The sequence below is a fragment of the Aptenodytes forsteri genome, unplaced genomic scaffold (assembly GCF_000699145.1).
Source record: "Aptenodytes forsteri isolate BGI_AS27 unplaced genomic scaffold, ASM69914v1 Scaffold95, whole genome shotgun sequence".
NCBI classification, from domain to species: domain Eukaryota; kingdom Metazoa; phylum Chordata; class Aves; order Sphenisciformes; family Spheniscidae; genus Aptenodytes; species Aptenodytes forsteri.
Genome location: NW_008794624.1, coordinates 1,293,551 through 1,315,527, shown reverse-complemented (window position 1 = coordinate 1,315,527; position 21,977 = coordinate 1,293,551). Strand labels below are relative to the sequence as shown.

The 21,977-nt window shown below is 40.5% G+C and overlaps 1 protein-coding gene across 1 annotated transcript in view; it reads right to left on the bottom strand.

The window, feature by feature from the left end:
- DNM3 (dynamin 3) overlaps window positions 1–21,977 on the bottom strand; it is a 167,484-nt gene that overhangs the window by 16,547 nt on the left and 128,960 nt on the right. The window contains 3 exon segments of the mRNA XM_019470486.1: window positions 1,994–2,237; window positions 2,876–3,102; window positions 7,536–7,700. Of these exon segments, the coding sequence (XP_019326031.1) occupies window positions 1,994–2,237; window positions 2,876–3,102; window positions 7,536–7,700 (636 nt within the window).

Sequence of the window (21,977 nt, the reverse complement as noted above, 5' to 3'; positions counted from 1 at the left end):
GGCGCAGGAGCCGGCCACACTGTCCCCCTCAGGTGATTTCCCCTGCAGCCCCTTCCCTGGGATTTCCTCTCTCGGAGTTTAGTCAGCAGGAGAAACCTGAAGTTTCAGCAAAAAGGCAAACTCTTCCTTCGTTCTTAAGCAGCTGAGATTTTTTTATGTCTGAGGCTTCCACAGCTTTAAAAAAGAGAACTAGGATCCAGTACGGAAGATGTGTATTGCAGATATTTTTTCCACAAAAATGTCAGGCAGTTGTACATTCAATTATATATCCAGCTACAGCATTTTAAAAACACTGACCTCCTTTATCAGCCACTGCTTTGCATGCCACCAGTGGCAGTCACAAATTGAGTTGTTCGCGGGCTGCTTACCCAAGTGTCTTTTGTGTGCTAGAAAATTCCTTTCTGCTCTCCATCCCACCTATCACTTTAGCATCACAAAGATTATCATCAGACATGCTCTGGGCAAGCCACCTCAGGAAAGCAATGTTCATGCAAAAACACAGCCAGGCAGGACAAAGGAGACATGCTCATTTACAAGGCAAGGTGAGAGACGCTAGGGAGCTATGGTTCTCTCCAGTAGTACAACTGACAAAACACTGGACCTTATTTCTGTATCTAGTATGTGATTTATCCTCTGATGGCACAGGGGAAACAGTGGGGCCAGTGCCCTTCAGCTCAGTTCCAAGCTCTCCCAATGAGAGGACCCTGCTTGGATTTCCTCCCTTTCAGCACGAAGTTTTGTACCCAGAAAGGCAATTCTGGTTTCTCTCCAGCGGTCCTACTGCAAGCTACGGGATATCCACTAAGATGAAAGAGTGCATTTCACAGTTGGGCACTGATACAACAATGCCCTTTTCATAGCAAATATCTAAAAATACTTCATTCCTTTGATATACCTAATTTATTTATTCTTTGTATTATAAAGGGTAATTATATTAGAAACACTGAGCCTCAAATTTAGTTACTGACAACTACAACAGATCTCACCTATTTAAAAGAAAGTTTTTCTCCAAAGGTTCTCTTCTCAATTACCATTTCTAAAATTGAAAATATGCACATTTTCCTTTTGTTTCGATTTAACTGGCTTTTTTTTTTGCAAACTGTGACTAATTTTAATGTAACAGTTAATTTATGAAAAAATGGAGAAATCCCTTTGTTCCAACATTGCCTAATCTGCCCACGCCTCATAATTTAGGAAGTCACCGAAGCCCTCTGAATCAGAGGCTTTCTCATATATATATATATATGTATATATGAGTGATTACATGTATTATGTCATTGTGAAAATAAATATTAAGGACATTTTATTCATATAACATATAAAAAAGCAGTTAATGCCACATAAAATTATAAAATATGCAAAGCTACTTTGGATAGTACTGATAAATGCAAAGCCCTGGGAAGGAAAGGAAACGATGTGGTGATGAAAATCCTGTTCCTTAGCTAATTGTTTTGCACCATATGATCTACACTGTTAGACAACTATGGACTGTTTTCAACTGGCTGTAAATTACTTGCCTTGTGGAATAAGAATCAGACTGCTATCGGTTTGTTCCACTGGTTCTACAAGGATTGTTCTTGTTCTCTCCCAGAAAAGCCATTAATTCCTCTGGTGAGGACTCAGAATGGCAGAAGTGAGGAGTTGTACCCCTGCCCCTCTTCTGGTGGAGGGGTAGATGACCTCTCTCTCTCTGTGAACCTCTACGTGGGTACAACACAACCCAGACAGGGGTTCTTAATGTAAGAAAAACTGGTGTCTTCAAATTGACTGACTGGAATATTTTTTTTCATGAAAAAACTTTCTGTCTTTTCAAAAAGTCATATTTGTGCTAAAAATTGGTTCCTCAGAACGCCTTTGACTCTCTGCAGGGAATGCCCAATTTTGCTTTGTTACAAGACTTATACAACAAAGGTGCTCGACTTTCTGACACAGTGCAGAATCTGTCTGTTATGCTAGAGGGAGAGAACCATGCCCACCACCAGGAAGATTAGACATCTTACCTTGGGACGCTGGGAGGAGCCCGGGTTGGCCGAGAGGGAACCTGGGGAGGTCCTCCAAGGGCTTCACCACCACTCGGAAATGGAGGCAGTGGTCCTGGGCGGAACGGGACCGGGGGAGCCCCCGACTGAGGGCCTGGAGATGGGATTGCAGGAGCAGGTCCTCGGCCAGATAAAGGTCTGGTTGGGGGATTGTTTAATGTAGGCCTCCTCTGAGTTGAGGGACTTGGAGGAGGTGACCTAGTGAAAGAGATTTAAGAAGTTCAGTGAGGTGGGGTTTGGGGTTTTGGTTTTTTGGTTTTGTTTTTAACTTTTTTTTTTAAACAGAAATGAAACCCTTTTTTATGCCTATGACAATTTTTTTTCTTGGCATTTTCGTTTGCTGTCAGTGTCACAGCATCACATATATTTAAGTCTCACTCTTACCTTTCCCACAGACAGAATGCTTTACGATAGCCAGAAATAAACATACAATCAAAGAGGTAAATCTAATGGATTTTAATATTAAGAGTTCTAATGATGCTCTGTTAAGTGGTTTTTCTAGGACATGGAGCCTGACATGCTGAAGTCTTATAACAGCTTGCAAGAAGAGGCCATGTGGATACACAATTGGGGTGACAGAAGTGGCTGCTCTCTGAAGCATCAGACAAGCTATAAATCCACTGGATGGTCTTCTGCAAGACAAATACCCTGTCTGGCGTTCACATATATATCCACAGAACACGTAGATGTAGGAAAATGTTCTGATTTCCCTCACAAATGTCATTAAAGACCTGGAGGAATATCTGCCCAAAAAGACAGGCAGGGAGGGAGCCGCCGATGCTCACAATGCCTGCCTGTCCTAAATTTAATTGCAATATGGATTTGAGGATCCTTACCTGCGGGCCTGCTGAAGCCAAGAGTCATCTACAGGAGGGGGTGCAGGGGTTGAGACAGTGCTAGTGCTAATATCACCAATGATTGCTAGGGCTTCCTTTAGTGCTTGGTACATGCGGAGCATTTCATCTCGCTTCTGCGCCTGTTCAGCCGACTCTTCCATTAGAGTGTTTTGGTCCTCAGAAGAATACAAGTGAGCCAGGAGCTCTGCGTTGATAAATTCTTTTACCTATTTCATCAGACAAAAAAAACCCCACCAAACAAATAAACAAAATAAAACAAAAAATCCTATTGAAAATACAATACTGAATAAATACAGCGTGAGATCCACAGAACCAGGAGACAGACATATCTAAATTTAATCTGTTTCTCCTACTACCTTATTTACATCAATTCTACTGGTCATGCAGTTTTTGTTAGGTCAGATCAGGGACTAAAAAATGCTGAAGTCAGACAGAGCTGACTGCAGCAGCCTGAGGTCTAGCTGTGGCCCAAGGAAAGGCTGGCACATGCAGCTGGGCAGAGCAGCTGGAGAAGGATGGACTGGACCTTTTAGCAGCTGCCTGCACGCAGATGGGCTTAACGTAATTATGAAGCCACATTCTGAGACAATGATTCACATATGAGGATAAGATGGTTTTGTGCAGTTGCTCCACAACGCACTGTGGCCTTTTTTTGTGGCTGTCTTTGAAACATTGGACATTATTGGAGTTAACAGTGGTCTGTGTCTCTAAGGTGACACCTATGTTTACACTTCATTTCAAACAGGCTTCCCAACAGCTCCCAGGAGTCAGCTGGCATTTTGGTCCAATTCTAAAGGGCTGAGAGGTAAATGGCAGCCATTAGCAATATCATCAGATACTAAATTCCCCTGGGAATGGGAATTTTCAGGCTTTATAGCATGTCTGTCAATTATTTTCTTAGCAACAATTTACCCTACTATAGACAGTGTCTTTCATCTCCAACAACTTTGTCAGATTCTAAATATCCCATCCACACACATTCAAACTGAAGGGAGAAGTCTCCAAGTAATGTAATTTACTGTATTGATTTCCTGCTACGCCTGCCCTGGTTATGGAAACCTGGGCCACATTAGAAGAGATAAAAAGCTAGAGGTACTCTGATTAAATAAGACTGTGGTAAATAGACCAACTGCTGACCTACTAAATCCTTGCATTTGAGACTTTCGTTGCTGTTCTGATCTATTTCTCATCTGGCTTTTTGCTCTGTAAATCTTTTTTGACCTGGAGATACTAGCGATAATACATTCCCAAGATTCTGATTACATAAACCTGAGCTCCATTTGCACATGGGTTTGTGCTAGTTTAGCAACATTGTTTTAAATCCTGACAGACTAAGGCAAAGTTTGTGTTCAGAGGAGGTCAGTGAGAGCAGTCGAACTGTATGGGTGTGGGACCCTTTACGGTCACCTAGCAATGGAAAGAAGGCCAGGACAGACCTTACAGGGAAACAAAACCATATTGCCTGGGCTTGACTGTCGTTTCCCATTCACGTATGACAGGAGATGCACAAATTCTTAGCAAAGCCTGCGAAAATTTTCCATGAGTCTCATGCTGTTTTCCAGTAGATGGTACTGATCAAGAGCCAGAGTACACTACTTTCCTCATGATTGCCAAAAACTCCACATTAAAAACAGATATCATAGTTAAACAGCATCACATTCTACTCGATGAAATGAGCATTTTAATGGCATCACTTCAGAAGTCCTAAAATTAGATTAAGGCCAGAGCTGATTGTAAAAGCACTGTTAAACCACAAGTATCTGTTTGAAAAAAAAAATCAGCCTGTGACAATTATCATGAGAGATCCCTGTCTGCCACTAGCAGGAGACTGAAGTAACTCCCTGAACTCTTCTGGAAGGGGAAGACTGCTGCATTAAGGACAGTTCTTGGATCAACCTCCTTCCTTCTGCAAACAGATGCACTGTACTAGACAGAGGAAGATCTTCCACAATAGCCACTTTCTCCAGCTTGGAAAAAGAAGGGAAAGTGACACTTACTCATGCCTTTGCTCCTTTCTAGAAAACAGAAAGACTCACAGGAATGGTTTAAAACATTCTCCTTCACAGACATCAGACCTGCGGTCAAAGCTGAACCATAGCAAGCATCCAAAACGCCAACGCCACAAAGCCTGCCCTGTCACTCCAAAGTGGGGTAAGATGGGCTTGCAACTTCAGTCATCGGCGGGCAGACTACAACATACATAACTGCCTCAAATGCAAACACAATCCATTCCTTAACTTTAAGTTTGGTAGTAACAAGTACTTTAGAGTTTTTTGACTCAGCTGAGATTAATATCAGCACTGCTTATGGAGTATACACTGTGTACTGTAAGACCACCCCTCTTGTATAATCTGTGATACTTAGGCACCATGAAACACAAATTCTGAAATGTGTGTTTTGTTTGTGCATGTTTGAATTGCTAATGGTAACTCAATGCAGTTCTGTGTGGTAAATGCATTTTCTTTTAAGGTAATCAACATCCACCCTAAGGGAAGAATAAGGGATAAATTTGGAATACAACAATCTAGGCTTAGGCCTCGAAATATGCTTAGGGACAGCATCTAATTATTTTCTGTACACTGAGTTTGAATCCGATACTTCCCTTGAATTATAAGTGCTCATTTACAGGCTCACAAAGTGGAAAGGAAGTTTTAGGAGGACCTGGGAGGTTACAATTGTTACGGAAACAAACTCCTTGGGATCAGTTTGTTTCCAGAGTTTTGGAGGCAACATGATGGGGCAGCAGAAAGTACAGAATATGGTCATTAAGGAGGAGGGAGGGTGTTTTCACTTAATTCCTGGTAGATAGGTTGGACTTCTGAAGACTCCAAGGAACATAGACACTACTTAACAGGACCCACCTTCTATCACAGCTCCACTGCTTTCCAGGTCTTTGTACAACCTTTTGGCATGGCTCAGCAGTCTTAATTCAAGCATTTCCTTCTCTTTTTAATAGCACTGATTTTTTAAAATTGATATTTTAGCTATTGTTTTTAATATGGTATTTTACTGCCTATGCTGCACAGAAACAAGTGCATTAATGTTTCTAGTCTCACTCTTCACAGTCCTTTAAAACGTTTTGATTTTTTGCCGCAAATTTAAATTCTAGGATTGAGGTGTAGGTCTTAGCTCACTAGCAGGCCCAAACACAGCTATGGGCTATGAGGTCAATTGAAAGGTAGACGATGTTGTAAGTATGTTGTTTCTGTGTGCCATGGTCAGCCAGCATGGCAGACTTTACCAATGTAACAGCTGATGAGATTGAAAGTACAAAATCTTAAAGTATTCTACTTCTGAGTAAAGCACCCTTAAACTATTCCATATGAGGAGGTGAGTGGCAGAAAATTGAATGTAAAATTTCAAAAGGAACTGCTCACCGAACTCTGCAGTTTATGAAATGAGAGCTAAAAACCAGCTCTTTCAAAAGGCACTGAAGTTGCCTGCAGTGCAGTGCAGTGCAGCTGCAACAAGTTGCTAGCTGTGATCTGGAAAGAGCAGAGAGAACACGCTCGCCCTATAAAGTCTAGAGCATGGCTGATTTCAGGAAAAAAAGTGCAGTTCCATTGTTCCCATGCATCTTTTGTGAAAGCTCACCCATGACTAGAGCATTATTTGGAGCCTGACTCCCCTAAACCTAAAGAAGTTAATGGAAAATCTCTCGCCCTCATACAAAAATTCTGCTCGTATTATATGTACCAGGAAATCCCATTGAAATTTCCTGTCCAACCACCTAACTCCTAAATGCAACACAAATTCCACAGGGCTAATGAAATCCGTCAGACGAAGACTAGAGGTGGCTCTGAGTCAAAAGTAAATGCTACTTTCTAACCAGATTTGTCTTATAGCATATTGTATTTGGAAAGACTGATTGATTTGATGACCTCACAGAAAAGGTGCTACCCATAACTAACAGGAGCTATGCTCTCCATTATTAATTTATATGGCAGCACTGGCACTAATATTAAGCTTAGTCTTCAACAAGGTCCATTCAGAACTCTGCCAGGAAGCAAAGGCTGACATCCTAGTGCAATGGAAAAACAATGATATCTCAAAGCCATTTCTTTAACCAAATAATCTTCAGATCTAAAAAAGACACACACAATAAATCAAACAACCACATCTGCTTATCTAAACAACAGTGTCCAAGGCTTCTAGATTTATTCCTCGAAAACAGTAACCTGAAAATATAAAGAAACCCAAATAAAATAAGAACTGCTTGCTTAAAAGCATGACAAAGGGCTACAGATTGAAAATCAAGGAAGCACAACTCTGCTCTGCTGCTCTCACAGACTGCCTAGATGGAGCTCCCAACTCCCTTTTTCTATCAAAAGCAAGACAGAAAAAAAAAAAAAATCATTGATTTATCTTTATATAATAACTTATATTCTGATTAATTTGTAAATTAATTCAATCTTTAGCATTTTGGAGTAAGCACTCAAGGCAGTGTGCCAGCCTTTGAGAAGGCTGCAGAACTTACTACTACTACAGAAGACTGGAATATTTTGTCTAAGAGTGTGACATTTTTGGGAGCGTGTTCTCTTTAGTACATGCTGTTGTTGCTGCTATATTCAAGAGGTGTGTTTGAGCGTAAGAGATTTGACAGACGTTAAAATAATTTAGAATCCTGGCTGCTACTTACATTATTGATCATAAGATGCATGATTGTTTTCGGTATCAAATCTCGGATACATTTGTTGATAATAGACATATAGGAGTCCACAAGATTTCGAATTGTCTCCACCTGTCTCTCCAGCTGGGGGTCCATTGAAAAATTGTCTGCTTGACCATTCTCATCATTTTCAGTCTACACAGAAGAAAAAAAAGAAAAGTCAATTCTTTCAGACTGCAGGAAACAGCAGATATATTGGGGAAAAAACCTGGACTTAAACTGTAGTAATCCAGTGACATACCTCATACAAAGAATGTCTGGAGGTTAAAATATGAAGTACTGGCCTGTTTAACATTAGTGTTTAGCATCATGAAATTTGGACCTTTAAAGGTTAATGCAATATGAGATGCAAGACCTTTTTCACAAAGTACATTATATATTTCCACACAAATTTGTAATTTTATATTAAAGAAATATTTCAAAGATGCGTGGTGGTAAATGAAATCCCAAGAAATTATCTCAGATCACTTACTGCAATACTTATTATCAAATCTTGTACCATTCAGATTCAGCCAGCTTGACCCATGCAAGAAAGCAGCACCATAAGTCTGGATTTTGAATTTTACCCTCCTATGGGTAAAAAACATCCTTGTTATTTAAGGCTCAGTTGTGACAAATTCCGCAGTTCACCCTCAAACTTGTTAGATGTGAATAGCACCTATATAACAAAGGATTTATGAAGGATAACAGCAAAAGCATCATTGGTTCCAGTGCTCAATGCTCAGCATAACATAGGCTGGATTATATATTATAGGTCTCTTCCATTGGACAGGAAAAACTTCTTTGTATGTAAACAGCTGACCTAATTAAAGAAAATACCAGAAACTTTAACTGGAAGCTAAAAGGTATGTACTTTGCTTTGGTCTCGCCTGTATAAATATAAGAAAACCTTAAATAAGAATAGTAGCCTTTTGGTGAAAATCAAACTGCTTTCTCAGGCTCAAAGATGCCAAAAGAATGGAATTTCAACCTGGAAAGTACAAAGAATAATGTTCTTTCCCCAAACTCTGACATATAGTACTTCTCCCTGAAAACGACCACCAAAGCCCTATTAGCACGAACTATAAAATCTAAACCTGTTCTGTTGGTACCTAGAAGCATAACATGAAGAAACAGAAAGTACTTGCAAGAAGTGAATAACCCAGTAACGAGAACTAGTTATATACCAGCCAGACCTCTGCCAGCACAACTCCATTTACAATACAGCATTTAGCTAAAATTTGCACATCACTAGTGCTTTACAGATTCCCGGAGCAGTTGAAATCAGTAGCTAACCCATTAGCAAAAGACCATTAGAGCTAGATATGCAAACATGTCACCAAAGAGGCTTCTCCCTGCATGAAATCCATTCTTGCTGGGCCAAAAAGAGATTCCTAGTTTCATCTCCTAATGGAGGGTCTGCTTCTGCTCATGCAGCATTGGCAGGTAGACCACTTCGTATTTACTCCTTGTAAACTATGGCTCGGTCAGTCCAGTCTAAATGAAACGGTGATGGTTGTGATTTGTTAAGTTATACTTTAAAAATAATTAGCAGTGCTTCCTAAAAGTCTTGGGACTGTGGAGGACACTGAAAGAGCTCTTGATGAAAATAGTGTTTTCAATTCTGTAACACCAGTAGACACACTACCCTATAAACCTTAATAATTTTGTTAATAAACTGCACGTGCCAAAAAGTCACAGTATGCAGATTGAGTATTTTCCTTAGTCTCCCTGTCTGAAAAGAAACTAACTGTAATTTTTCCCTGTGAAATACCAAATAAATGGAAAATCATACATCTATCATATATCCACAGATTTTAGCCAAGTAACTGCAGACCGAAAATGCCCCCTTCCCAGTTCCCCTGCATTTGACTTCTATTCTCTTTTTCTTCTTTGCTGCCTATATAAAATGCAGTTTGTCCATGTATTTTTTTTTCTTTTCTTTTTTTTTTTTTTTTCCTTCACTGTTTAAATTACAGATTGCAATAAGATTCTTAGCTGGCTAAGCAGCAAAGTGACAGATGTTTATCATTATCCTCATCAAGAGAATGTAAAGTAAAAATAGTAATTTGTCTCTGATCTTTAAGGCAAAGGGTAATAGTCTGCAAACATTTAACCTTTTATATACAGGCTCACAGGTGATATTTACAGAAAGTGGATAATACTTCAGGAGTCCGTCTCTTGTTTGAAACTGTAATAGAGCTGACTTCATACTGTTGATTTATTTTCTCTGAAATCAAAAAAGATCAATCTTTCATGAGTTTACAGTAATTTATTATGAAAGCTTCTGGCCATAGTATGCTTAATGATTTGATGTCTCAACTGAAGGCTTTTCATGCTAGAAACCATCTTGTTTGCATCGCATCATGCACATGGAAATCTGCTTCTAACAGATTTCTGTGCTCTACAGTACACCTACAAGCGTTATCAGGCTTTCTTTTATAAGAATGTGCCAACAGCAGCATCTGAGAGTAAGGTTGCCTGGTAAAGCTGGGCATCACAAGAAGACAGAAGTGATGTAGACCCCCTATTCCATCTCCATGTCATTCTTTCAAAACAGCTGGTTTTCTCACTGAGCACCACGGTGACTCTAGCTTCAGTGCAAGCCACCCCTCAGCCCAAGTCCCTGCCACTCTGCATTCTAGAAAGGCTTTTGCAAGTCCGTTGCAATGAATAAACCCAAACCAGAATACATAAGAAAACCCTCACATCTCTCCAACCGCTCTTGAACAGAACATTCATGCTGAACAGAAAAGGAGAACGAAGAAGCTGGAAACAGGTTTCTGTGTCTTCTTTCCCAGCAACCAAGGCAGCCACAGTCCCCTTTCAGTGCTCCTCATCCTCAAGCCAGAACTTGCTAGTTCCAATAGAAGTGTTAAGCGACAGCATATGAATCTGGGCTAAGTTTTCGTTCAGTTGACTCTTGCTTAATACTGCTATTAATTGTTGACAGGAATGGAATATCATTACTTCAAACGAACACAACTGCAATTACTTTAGGAACTTTTGTAAGCCTCCAACAAAGAAACTATGGAAGAATCTAGAGCGCTAAAAACCAGGTAAAATTAGATTCATTTTGGAAAACTCAAATTCAGAGTATCTGATGAAAATACATCAAAGCTGCAGGGAAGCAATAGGTGAATAAAAACACGGATGAAGAGAAGCCAGGATGGTACTTTCATTTATATACGCATATACATTGCCACAGAGATAAGGTCCTTCCCTTCTACTTTCCCTGCACTTTAGAAAAATGAAAATAATATCCATTCCCTGTGCTCTGCAGCAGGTCTCACCTGTCTTTCATAAGCTGCTTTGTGATCCTTACATGGAAAGGTGCTAGTGGATCACAAAGTATGCATCACTGCTACTCTTCCACCTTTCCTGCATTTAGATACCTTCTGTGCTAAGAATGTATTAAGGATTAACTAAAGTGTCATACAAGAGAAGACTAAAAACTGCATGTGAAATCCAAACCACTTAAGTGTGTGGGAATTTTACTGCTGGCTGCAGCGGGAATAGGATTTCACCCTACACATGCATTTCTACCAGAAAAGTTATTGGTCTTCTGAAGACTGTAAACTCTCTGCTGCAAGAGGAATGATTTAGTGTGGTAGAATGGGATGTAGGCATGAGGAATTATGCGCAATCCAAAAAAAAAAAAAAAAAAAGGAATAGTACCTCAGAATATCAGGATAATTTTCCTGATTGTGGGAATCATAAGCATGTTGAAGAATGTCCCAAGAAAAATTCAGGAAAAGTGATTCCTTTTGAAATTCACAGCAAAAATGGTAACATACTGAAAACAGTCCTGAGCTGGCCACACAGAGAGCGCAATACTTCTAATTTCCATGATTTCATTACATTCAGGGCAGCTGCCAGCATATTTAAGAATGTCTTGTATAACATTCCTGATGTCAGTTTCAAGAAGGAGCATTTGTCTAGCATTTTCATTAGAGCAGTGTATCAACCAATTTTCCGTAATCAAAAAGGCATTCTATTAAAAATGACTGAGAGGACGCAGACTGGAAGGTGACTGACTAAAGGGTAATAGTCAAAGCAGCAGCAAAGCAATGCTGTGTATGCTAAGAAATAAGTCCATGGCTGCAGGGAGAAACCAATCATTTAAAAGCTGCTTTCATATCTTTCATTTACAGATGCAAGTTCATAACAACAACCACCACCTGAAAATTAATTATTCTCTCCAGATTGTATTTGTTTTAATTCACAGCTGCTGAACATATAATCTATTTTATCTATTCCTGTCCAAGTAAAGCTTTTCTTTAATGCACCAACACTCAGCACATTGCAGTTGTCCTAAAAGCCCCTGCTTTTTCCTAAATGTTTACAACTGATTCTTGATATTCTCTCTCCATTGCAGTTGGATGCTGTATATATAATTTAGCTGAGATACTCTCAGCTGTACATAGCGTGCCTTTTGCCAGAGGACTGCTAAAACCACATGATGGCTTCACACAGTGAAGTTTTCTTACTGGAAGGAACCACAAGTAAGTGACAATACATTACTTTTGTGTATTTACAACAAAGCAAGCAGCACAAAAAGAACATTTCCCGGGTAGCTTGGAAGCTGTCCTTTTCCCTCACAGAGGGTGACTTTGCCACTCTCTTCCATGCTTTCAGCATCTCCTGAGTTTGTACTGCTGTCGCCTTCACTGAGCCACCCACAGGCTGCCCCTTTCAGCTACTATGCTTTCATTAGCAGCCTTGAACTGCTCTAAGCAGAGGTTATGATCCGGCTTTCCCTCACACACATGATCTCTCTCACTTCATACCCACACAGAAGAAAGATATAGCCTAGCTCAATTTGATTCAAAGGTATTTAACTCTCTGGATTAGTTTAAACAGTCGCCTGCTTAGATTCTTCTTTGTGGTTACAGACATTGTATAGTACAGAGCATTAGCTAAAACCTTCTGCTGAATCCACATACTGCTCCCCAGATATTTACATAGCTTTAACGATCCTAAACATTCGAAACCTACGGTAGGCTCTCTCCCTGCCTTCTTCAATCAAGAAGCTGATTTGGAACCATGAGACAGAAAGGAATGATGTATTACCAGAACTCTGACACATTTGGAGTTACTTTGTCTTATAGTTCTTAACAGGTTGACAACTAATCATGTCAAATCAATCCGATCTCCTTTTAGAGCAGGGATTCAGATCTTATGGGTAAGGTATTAACATTAGATGCCACATATTTCAGACTTCAGTAAAGGTTTTTGACACAATCTCAAGTGACATTTTCATTAATGGAATTCTGCTCTCCCTGCAGTTACTGGTTGGATGCTCATTTCCATAGAAAAGCTGTCAATGGTTCACTGTCACACTGGAAAACTCTATCAAGGGGACTTTCATATGGGCTGTATTTTTTAATGTGCTTATTAATGCCTTAACGCTCAGGATGGTGGATTATAGCCTGTGTTTATTACATTTACAGGTGAGAAGAAACTGGAAGGGGGTGTGAGTACTTTAGATGACAGGACCAGAGTTCACAATGTTCTGGAGAAACAGCTTAAAAATCTAGATGAAATTCATTACAAATAGAAAATATTTGACTTGGGCAGGAATAAATCAGTTATAAACATACAGCATGAGAACGGCCACTTAAGGAGCACTTCAGCAGAAAAGGAACTGTGTCTATAGTGCAATATAAACAGAGTAGTAGTCAACAACATCTTGCTATTATGAAATCAGTACAAGAATTGTGCGTCCAGTTCTGGTTATCACACTACCAGAAATTTGTGGCACATTTTGAGAGTGTTCAGAGGAAACCATTGATGATGATGTTCAGGGCTTTGTAAAATATTACCTGAAAGGAAAAGCTAAGATCAGTTGGGACTGATGAGTTCAAAAGAAACCACCTGTGGAAGGGGACAGATGAGTATCTTTGCGGATAGGAAAAGATGTCAAACAAATATTTGGAAAGCGTTACATGGTAAGAACAGTGAAGCACAGAAATAGATGGACTAGGAGAGTTCCAGAATCTCCTCCAAATATTAGACCAACATCCCTCAGAAATGGCCTAGGTACAGAGATCCTGCTGCCTTGAGGCAGGGGAAAGAACTAGACAACCTCTTGCAGCCCTTCCATCCAGGGGGTGATACTGGGCGCAAAGCAGCATGAAATTACGAGCCCACAACACTGCAACAAGAAAAGGTGTTTCTGAAAATTAAAAAAAAAACCAGTATCTTCTACTTTTCTCTTTTTCTCTTTGTTCTATGCAAAAATCAAGTAAAAAATAAAACATTGCCGTGAACAGCTATCTCCCCTCAAAGGATCTGTACTCCAATTTCACCATTTGGTGCCATGTACATCTCTCACACAAAGGACTTTTACATAACCCTCCCTGCGCTGCAGGTTTTGATTCGGGGCCAACAGCTGCTTCATGACTTTCAGAACAGACTGCTGGACAAGCAAAGGCAGAAAGAGGCTGGCATAAAGAAAACAGCACCCTTGTTTATAAAACAAATACTACTTTGGAATTTGCAAACTTTTCAGTCAAAGAATTTCCTTGTCATAACAACACATAAAGTGCCCCATATTTATAAGAGCACATTAGAAAAAAAATCTAGGATGTGAGATACTATTGGAGTGATGTTTGCCATTATTTCAGTATAGAAGGAGGTCAATGGATATTGGGAAGTCTCAAATAGTGGTCAGTTACCATGGAATTCAAATCATGATGATGAAGACTCGAAGTGTGATGATTAGCCCCCAAGATGTTCAGGCTGAAATTTACTGTGCATTTGTTACCAAATGCATGAAACACATTCCCAGAGACAACAGCCTGATCCAGCAGTGGACATTAATTGTGAGGGGAACAGGATCATTTGCTGTGAAAGGAGGTAATCAATGGGTGGAGGCATCAACCAGACATCTGAGGATTAAAGCTACTGGCTGGGGTATGCAGTTCCCCTAAGAAGGAAAACAAATAGAAGTCTTGGAGCTCCTACCAAAGACAATGAAAATAGAAAGCAGGAGAATTAGTCATCCATGATGCTGATCAGAGAAGTATTAAGAGTCATCACGAAGACTGAAATAACACCTTGCCTTTCATCTCTGTTATTTACCTCCTTACCAAAACCATTCTTAGAAGAAACGTTGGCAGAACTGATCACTATTGAGGACTTTTACTTAGCAGTAATGATGCAAGAGAGGGTCACTAACAAAATTTCCTTATTCCAGCAAAAGTGCACAAGACTCAGCTGAAGGATTCCTTTAGGGACAAGGAATGGCCTTATTTTACGAGATTAAAATGGGGCAAGTAAATGCTCAGTGCATGGACAGTGGCTTGGTGAAGGCAAATCTTGGAAAACCCATTGCCCAAGATCACATGTTTAAAGCATAGGTTATGACTTCATGTGTCTATGTGTATAATATAGAAGAGTTGCATGTTTCTCACAAAATGTGATCATTTCAGAGGTAGGCACCCAGAATAAAGAACAAAAAAAATCACAGTTCTGTTTTTCCTAGATCCTGTACTGAACTCCTACTCCATGGTCCCCCTTCATTTCTGCCAGCTGAGATGGTAACTTTTCAGTACCTACCAGCCTGGTTTAAAGAAATTTGAATACAGGAGGAGGAGGGCAGCGTGCATATCTGTGTGCATGCTGGGAAGGACAGACTTGGAGGAGGCCTCGTAGTGGGGGAGCTCTGTACAGCATCCAATGCAGGGGCTCTATAAATTACAGCCTTGTCTTTTATTTTTAGCTGATCTAATGCAATGTGTCACCTATAACTGCACTCTTTTCCATAATTAATGATGTCTAGGAAAATATTCTTCTCTGATAAGCACCTAGACAAACTTGATGTTTCCTCTCCGAGACACAAAAGAGGACGTTAAACTGTTTTCACCCCCACATCCCTTCGAGCCATGAGAAGTACCAGATCTGTCTCTGCTGGGCCAGACTAAGCCCTGGTTCACCACAAACTCAGTGCAGTACCGACAAATGATCTCCATAGTAAATGATGCAAATAAGAAATGTCAGCATGTTCCAAAATTCCTCACTTAATCTTATTGCCAGTTGTATAGTCTGGATAATCAGTAAATAAATCCCTCTAACTTTGCTCAAATCCTTAGGGGCTGAATACACAGAGACCACTTTCTAATTCATTCTCATTAACCTTCCCAGCTCTAAACAAAGTAATTTCCTACTTTTCTTAGCGTCTGATTTTTCCACTGGCTTCTGCAACACCTGATTTAGCAGCAATGATTTTTCACTTGTGATTTCTGTTTTGAACTGGCATTGTTCTTTCTCCTCACACATATGCTTGCTGGAATAGCACGAATCAGCAAGATTTAAAACCTCCCATTCTCAAGTTTGAAGCCCCTAAAGGGAAATTGCAGTTGTGATGCCAAGGAACACAGTCGTACGTTATTTGACTTTTCCTCGGCCAGGCTGACAGCAGAGCGGGAGGGAGGGAGGAAGGAAAGGGGAAGGGAGAGGAAGATGGCATTTTAATAGCACCCACACTGATTTCACACAGTTGGATCACTGTGCTCTGGAGCAGCACTATTTCCTTTCCCCTTTGCCTCGTATTAGTCAATATTGCTAAGCCAGGCTCTACGGGAAGGATTCTCAGTCTTTTTCTCCCAGCATGGACCACATCTTAGTACAGAAATCTGTCTTGTGGACACCTCCCCTCACAGGCTAGCTGGCTAGCTCCGCCTTTACCCCTATTTTTGACAGACCATTACCAACTCAAGCCTTGCGCAGACCACCCCACCCACATCCCAGATGTGACTAAACGGGCCAACATTCCTGCCACAACAAGATGGATTATCCCCCCATCTCTTGCCCCAATTCTCATAGTCTCTGTAGCACCCACAGTAATTGCTTATCTGAAAAAAATTAATAACAGGAATGTATTTAATCTAATTTAGCAAGTGGACATGCAAGAACCACCAGCATCTTATGTAGATAAATCTACCTTTCCCAGATGTTAGTCATATGCCAAACATATCTTGGCCAGAGTCCTCATCAAAACATTTCATTTGATAATTCAGGTCCTAAGATTCAAAGCTCTCTTACACATTAATGGGTTTTCCATAAGCCCTCCATCAGGCAGAGTGACAGTGGCCTACAAATTCTGGCAGGAACTCTTATCCCAGTAGAGCATCAATGATCACCACCATCCATACTCCTCATTTAAGAACTCCTTTAACTTTGCAAGCAAAAACTTGAGCTGCAACATTCCTGTAGCAGAAAAGCCTCAAAACAGATCAGAAAAAGAATTTGAAAACACCGAGAGCTTTACTGAAGTGTAGCAAATTTTGCTAAACAAAAGAAAATCATCCATCCAGGAGCATTTTAGATTCATGTCACAAGAACAGAAATTGAAAATTATTGGGTAAAATTATTTTCAGGGGAAGAAATGAGTTGTGAGCAACTATGCTGCACATAATCCTGGACCAAATGGAATTTATGCTGCTTTATGACATGGCTTCCATTTTGTATAAATATGCCAAAACCCTTCTAAGTATTCTACAGAACCAGTAGAAAACAAAAGATTTTTTTTTTTTCTCCCTAAAATAAAAACAAATTGTATTTAAGAGACAGTGAGATTCTGGTAAGTTAATACACATGCCTGTAAGCAACAAACATAAACACTTCATGTTACAAGACCACATGCTTGTTGGACAAACCAAAAATAAAACTATAAAGTTTAAATCTTAAGTCCCTCTGACCTCCTCTCTATGGGGAAGTTAAAGGGCATCAGCAATTAGCACACTACCCCGAGGTCCAAGCAGACACAATATGGAGTTTACCCTTGCAGTTAAGATCACCTGGCTTTATTGTTGCCACAAACAATCCTAACCTCACACTTCAGCTGGATATTTTTGCATTACTGGTTGGCAGCAAAAGGTAAAGTCAAGACTCATTTGACATCTCTCATTTTTCAGCTCTTGCACAGCAACATACAATCAAGGAACCCCATCCTTGTGGCAGCACGATGAAAATGCAAACTTCTTTCAGACAGGGAACAGTAGCTCACACACACACACTCCGAAGGATTAGAACTGTTTTTATCAAGAAGAGAGAAAACTGCCACACCGTTAGGGCTAGCCCCTGTCTTTTTAGAGGGTTTATGCCTGCTGAGCAAAGCTAGGTAGTAAGAGCAGTGGTTTAACATATCGTTCCAATGACTGGATGTCTCACAGTGCAGTTACAGATACAAAAGTTTCACTCTTCTTCCCCTATGGTTCTATTTTAAAATGTTTTCTGTAATAAAATTACTGTGAGACAGCTAAATCCAAGGGCGGGCATGGAACTTGAACCCATGGCCTTCTGGCTTAGAGGTGAGACTATTCCTAACTGTGCCAAAGTGACACATACATAATATGCTTTCAAGGTTTTTAGAGAGCTCTCTGTCATAATTTAAAAACACTAAGTCTTTGTGGTACAAACCACAGCGCAGGAAAGAACTGGGGCTCCCTTTTTACTGCTAATTTTAGCCAATGAATTGTTTATAATCTCCTGCAAAATACATAAAGCCTTATTCTGCCTTAAGCTAAGAGAGAACAGCCTTTCAAAACTGATTCTTAATTATAGTGTTCCCCTGCTAGATGGGATGGAGGCAGGTTCCAAAATTGTGTCAGAGTATATGAAGTGATAAAATGAGGATGGGTGAGCTATTTTTAAACACGCTCAAAGACTTTGCGGTCAAAATCCCTGAATTTATAGCCTTACGGCCATATTAAGACTCATGGATTATTGAGACCTGCATGGCGAGATTCAAATACCATTTCATTTGAGACACCCTCTGGCTTCAGAGCATGTGTTCCCTACCAGTCTGCCTGCCAAACTGGGGCCCCCCAGGGAGCCACCTTTAAGCGCAGATTATATCCCTACTGTAGAGAGGCATTTGGGAGACAAAGGCGATGAGATGCTTCCATCGCAGGGTGTTCCCTCCTCCTTTCTTTTCCCAAGATGTTGTGTAAGTGAGGGGCCTGCCTTTCCAGATGGGCAGGAAGCAAGTGGGTTAGAGAGAGAGTTTGAGGAGTCTTAGGCAAAAGCACATAATTGCTCCTTACTCTACCCAGTCTGGAAAGCTAATACAGCCTCAGGCCCTGGTGATACTCCCTCGCCACAGTCGTGTTTCCCATTTGAAGAGGGCAGCTGGGCACCTGCTGCTGGGACAGGACGGAGAGCTGCTGCCCAGTAACATTCAGCCTGGTTTAAACAAAAGCGGTCCTGCCCTCTCCTACATGGTTTCCTCCCCACCGCAGGGAGAGAAGCTTTACAACAACTCCTGAAACACCTCTTAGACTTTTTAGAAAATCCAGATTTGTAACAAAATCATTGTTCTGCTCACGGAAATAAACCACATACAGGCATCACCTGGGAAGGAACTGGCACTGCCTTTGCCCCCACAAGCTTCCCAGCACTGCAGAGTAACACTCCTGATCTCAGTTTTGACTTATGGCAGCATTTGGCTATGTGAAAGCTGTCGCCTGCTATACACACACTGGTTTCTTTCCAGTAATGATCAACGTACACCATTTTTTTGAAAAAGGGAAAAAGCTAGCAAGCGAGGAGAAAAAAAACAGGACAGACTTTCCCTGCCTTACAAGTCAAAATGGAAATAGCTTTCAGACCCTTTTCCCTATTGTTCTTGACAGTCTACAAAAGCTTTTTTAGTATCTTCCTCTGGAAGGTACAGCTCCTCTTGGGGACCAGTCAGTGACAGCAAAGGCTTTAGGGCTCTAAGGACACTGCAAAATTATTTGCACCATTTACATTGATCATTGTGTAACTGAGGCAAGGTTAGTAGGTAATGGGAAGCCATTGCACAGAGATGAGCAAAAGAGAGCTATTATTTTGGAAAAGACCAGACAGTGTTTAGAAACATCAGAGGAAGACAAAAGGCTCTGCAGCTATTTTCAGGTGAGTGGATTTATTTGTCCAATTTCTGCAATTGCATTTATCTAAGCATCACCTAAACTTGTCATCTTTTCCATTTAGATTTCCATGCAGTGTCGTGTAACATAGAATACTAATGAATTGTAGATGGCCAAAGTAAAAGTAAAAACATTAGTCAAAACAAAACTCAAACCTTTTCTTGATTGCTTATGGATTTATAAAGCAATAAAACCATATAACATGCACAAAACAAAAGCCTTGTAAAAAAAGGTTTAGAAGAAAAAAGGCCTAGTGAGCAGTTAAAAAAAATAATCCAGTGTTCTTGGTTCTGTTAGTAATTAATGTACACGTTTTGATCAAAAGGAGTTACTGGAATGGGTTCTGAATTATACCTATCAGAAGACTACAGTGCACTTATTAGCATTACAGAGTCTCCCACTTGGAGCAATGCTGAATGGATCCATGTTCCTTACTTAGGCATTTTGCAAGTATTTTATATTTGTACAAATCCATGGTATTAGACCATCCTATAAGCATTAAAGACTTATTCCTTCAAAACTGCCCTGTCTTGGTCTGAAAATCTTTGCCATTACAATAGCAATGTGGTGAGTTCAGAGGCACTTTTTCTCCTTGAGGTCAAGAGATGTCATTCCTACATGGCTACAGACGCCCATTACTTACTTGAGATTTGTTCCTTTCAAGAGTTGGGCCTTATTTATTTCCAACTGCAGTCACTAGGAATCTTCCTCCTGATATCCACCCGCATTTCCTCAGAGTACAACAGCAGCTTATTTGCATTTCAGGAGTGGCAAAACCCATTTTAAAGCTTTTCCTACAGGTGCCCTTCCTGAGTTTGATTTTCAGGCACACAGAATTCCTGAACTCCGCTCTGCACCACAAATCATCCTTCAGCTACATCCTGTACTCCTGCATCCCACGCTGCAAAGCCCCTGGCAAAATTCCCACTGAGTTTAATAGTCCTGTCCTATTCCCCCCAATCCCTAACCAAGGTTAATTTCTTTTCTCCAAGTATAAACAGAAATCAGCAGGTAAAAAAGTTTTGTCTAATGTGGCACTAAGGCTGTGGAATTTACTCCCCTGTGAGAATGGCACAATAAAGTCATTTGTTTAAAAGTAAATTGAAAACATTCCAGTCCTCTCAGGCTTACGACTATTAGCTTTAGTTTCTGCACAGCACTGTAGAATGTCTGGCATCAAAGGCACTTTGTACATTGCACTGAACTTGTATTGGACACTGTTAGTGGACTATTAATCACAGTGAACAAAGATCCCATGCAAACACAAAAAAGGACTGATTTTTCACATGTTCAGTATGGACTAGAAAAGGTTAACAGCACAGTTTTCTGGATACTACACATTTTGAGACATGAAGTGTTGACAAGGCATCTGAGAGGGTGCAGATTTTTCAATTGATAATTACATATTCTGCATTAAACAACTCTCATTTGTGCCTAATACTCTCTACAATTAGACAGAAACATACCTCAGCGTAAACTAGCACAATTTAAATTCAGATGCCTACAAATGCATGTAATTCTTCACACCCACACACAGATACCACGCGTGTGTGCAGGGGCAATGGTTATTGGCAAGAAAATCTACAGTGATGTGAACCATGGTTCACAGGAACCACGGTTCACTGGAACCACGAATGACCGTGGTTGGAGAAAGTGAAGGCTTATGCAAAACACGCACTAACAGATCAACTAGCCTGAGAGAACGCAACTGCACGTTTGGAAGCGTTGGAAGAGGAATGGGAACTGAACCAGTATAAAAATGAAAAGCCCCAAAAAAGAAAATCAGTCAGTGGCCAGGCAAGCAGCAAAGGAAGCACGGAGGGAAGATCGTGGTCTGGAATCGCAGGCTGTATTTCGGGGTGCAATTTACTGATAACATCAAAGGAGAAAATGCTGTGCAGCAGGAGCGTGAATTACTGCTTTCAGCTCCTCATGGCTGTCATGGGCAGTTTCTTGTCAGCCAGACCAGAGCAGGGGAAAACCTGAGTCATTGGCCCTGAAACTTGCTATTTGACAAGATGATTTCCATCAGGTTCCTCAGAGCAAAGTATTTTGGCTACCAAGCTTTCACAGACAAAAGTTTTTGCACTCTTGTACCAACTGTCTCAGGTGAAACAAAACTTACTGTATCGTTATCATTCTTTCCTAACCAGGACAGGAGATCTGAAGGGAAGCAGTGAGGGAATAAATTGCTACCCTCAGAAAAGAAAGATACATTGTGCAGAATCTTCTAAAAGAATCATTGATACACACCCATATCCAGTCATCAGCTCCCAGTAATGCAACAGCTCCTGCTACTGCCCATGGAGTGGGTGCAAAATTGCAGTATGAAGGTATCAGCATGGTACTTGGATCTGTGGAACAGCAAGTGCAGCACCCACGCTCAACAAAATGGGAAGAAAAGCGATGCAAGTACAGGCTTGCTAGTCGAACCATGACTGTATGCAAGGCTTTTGAACATGTTTCTAAAGAAAGACTTCAAATAAAATTAAAAAAAAAAAAAAGATAGGTAGAT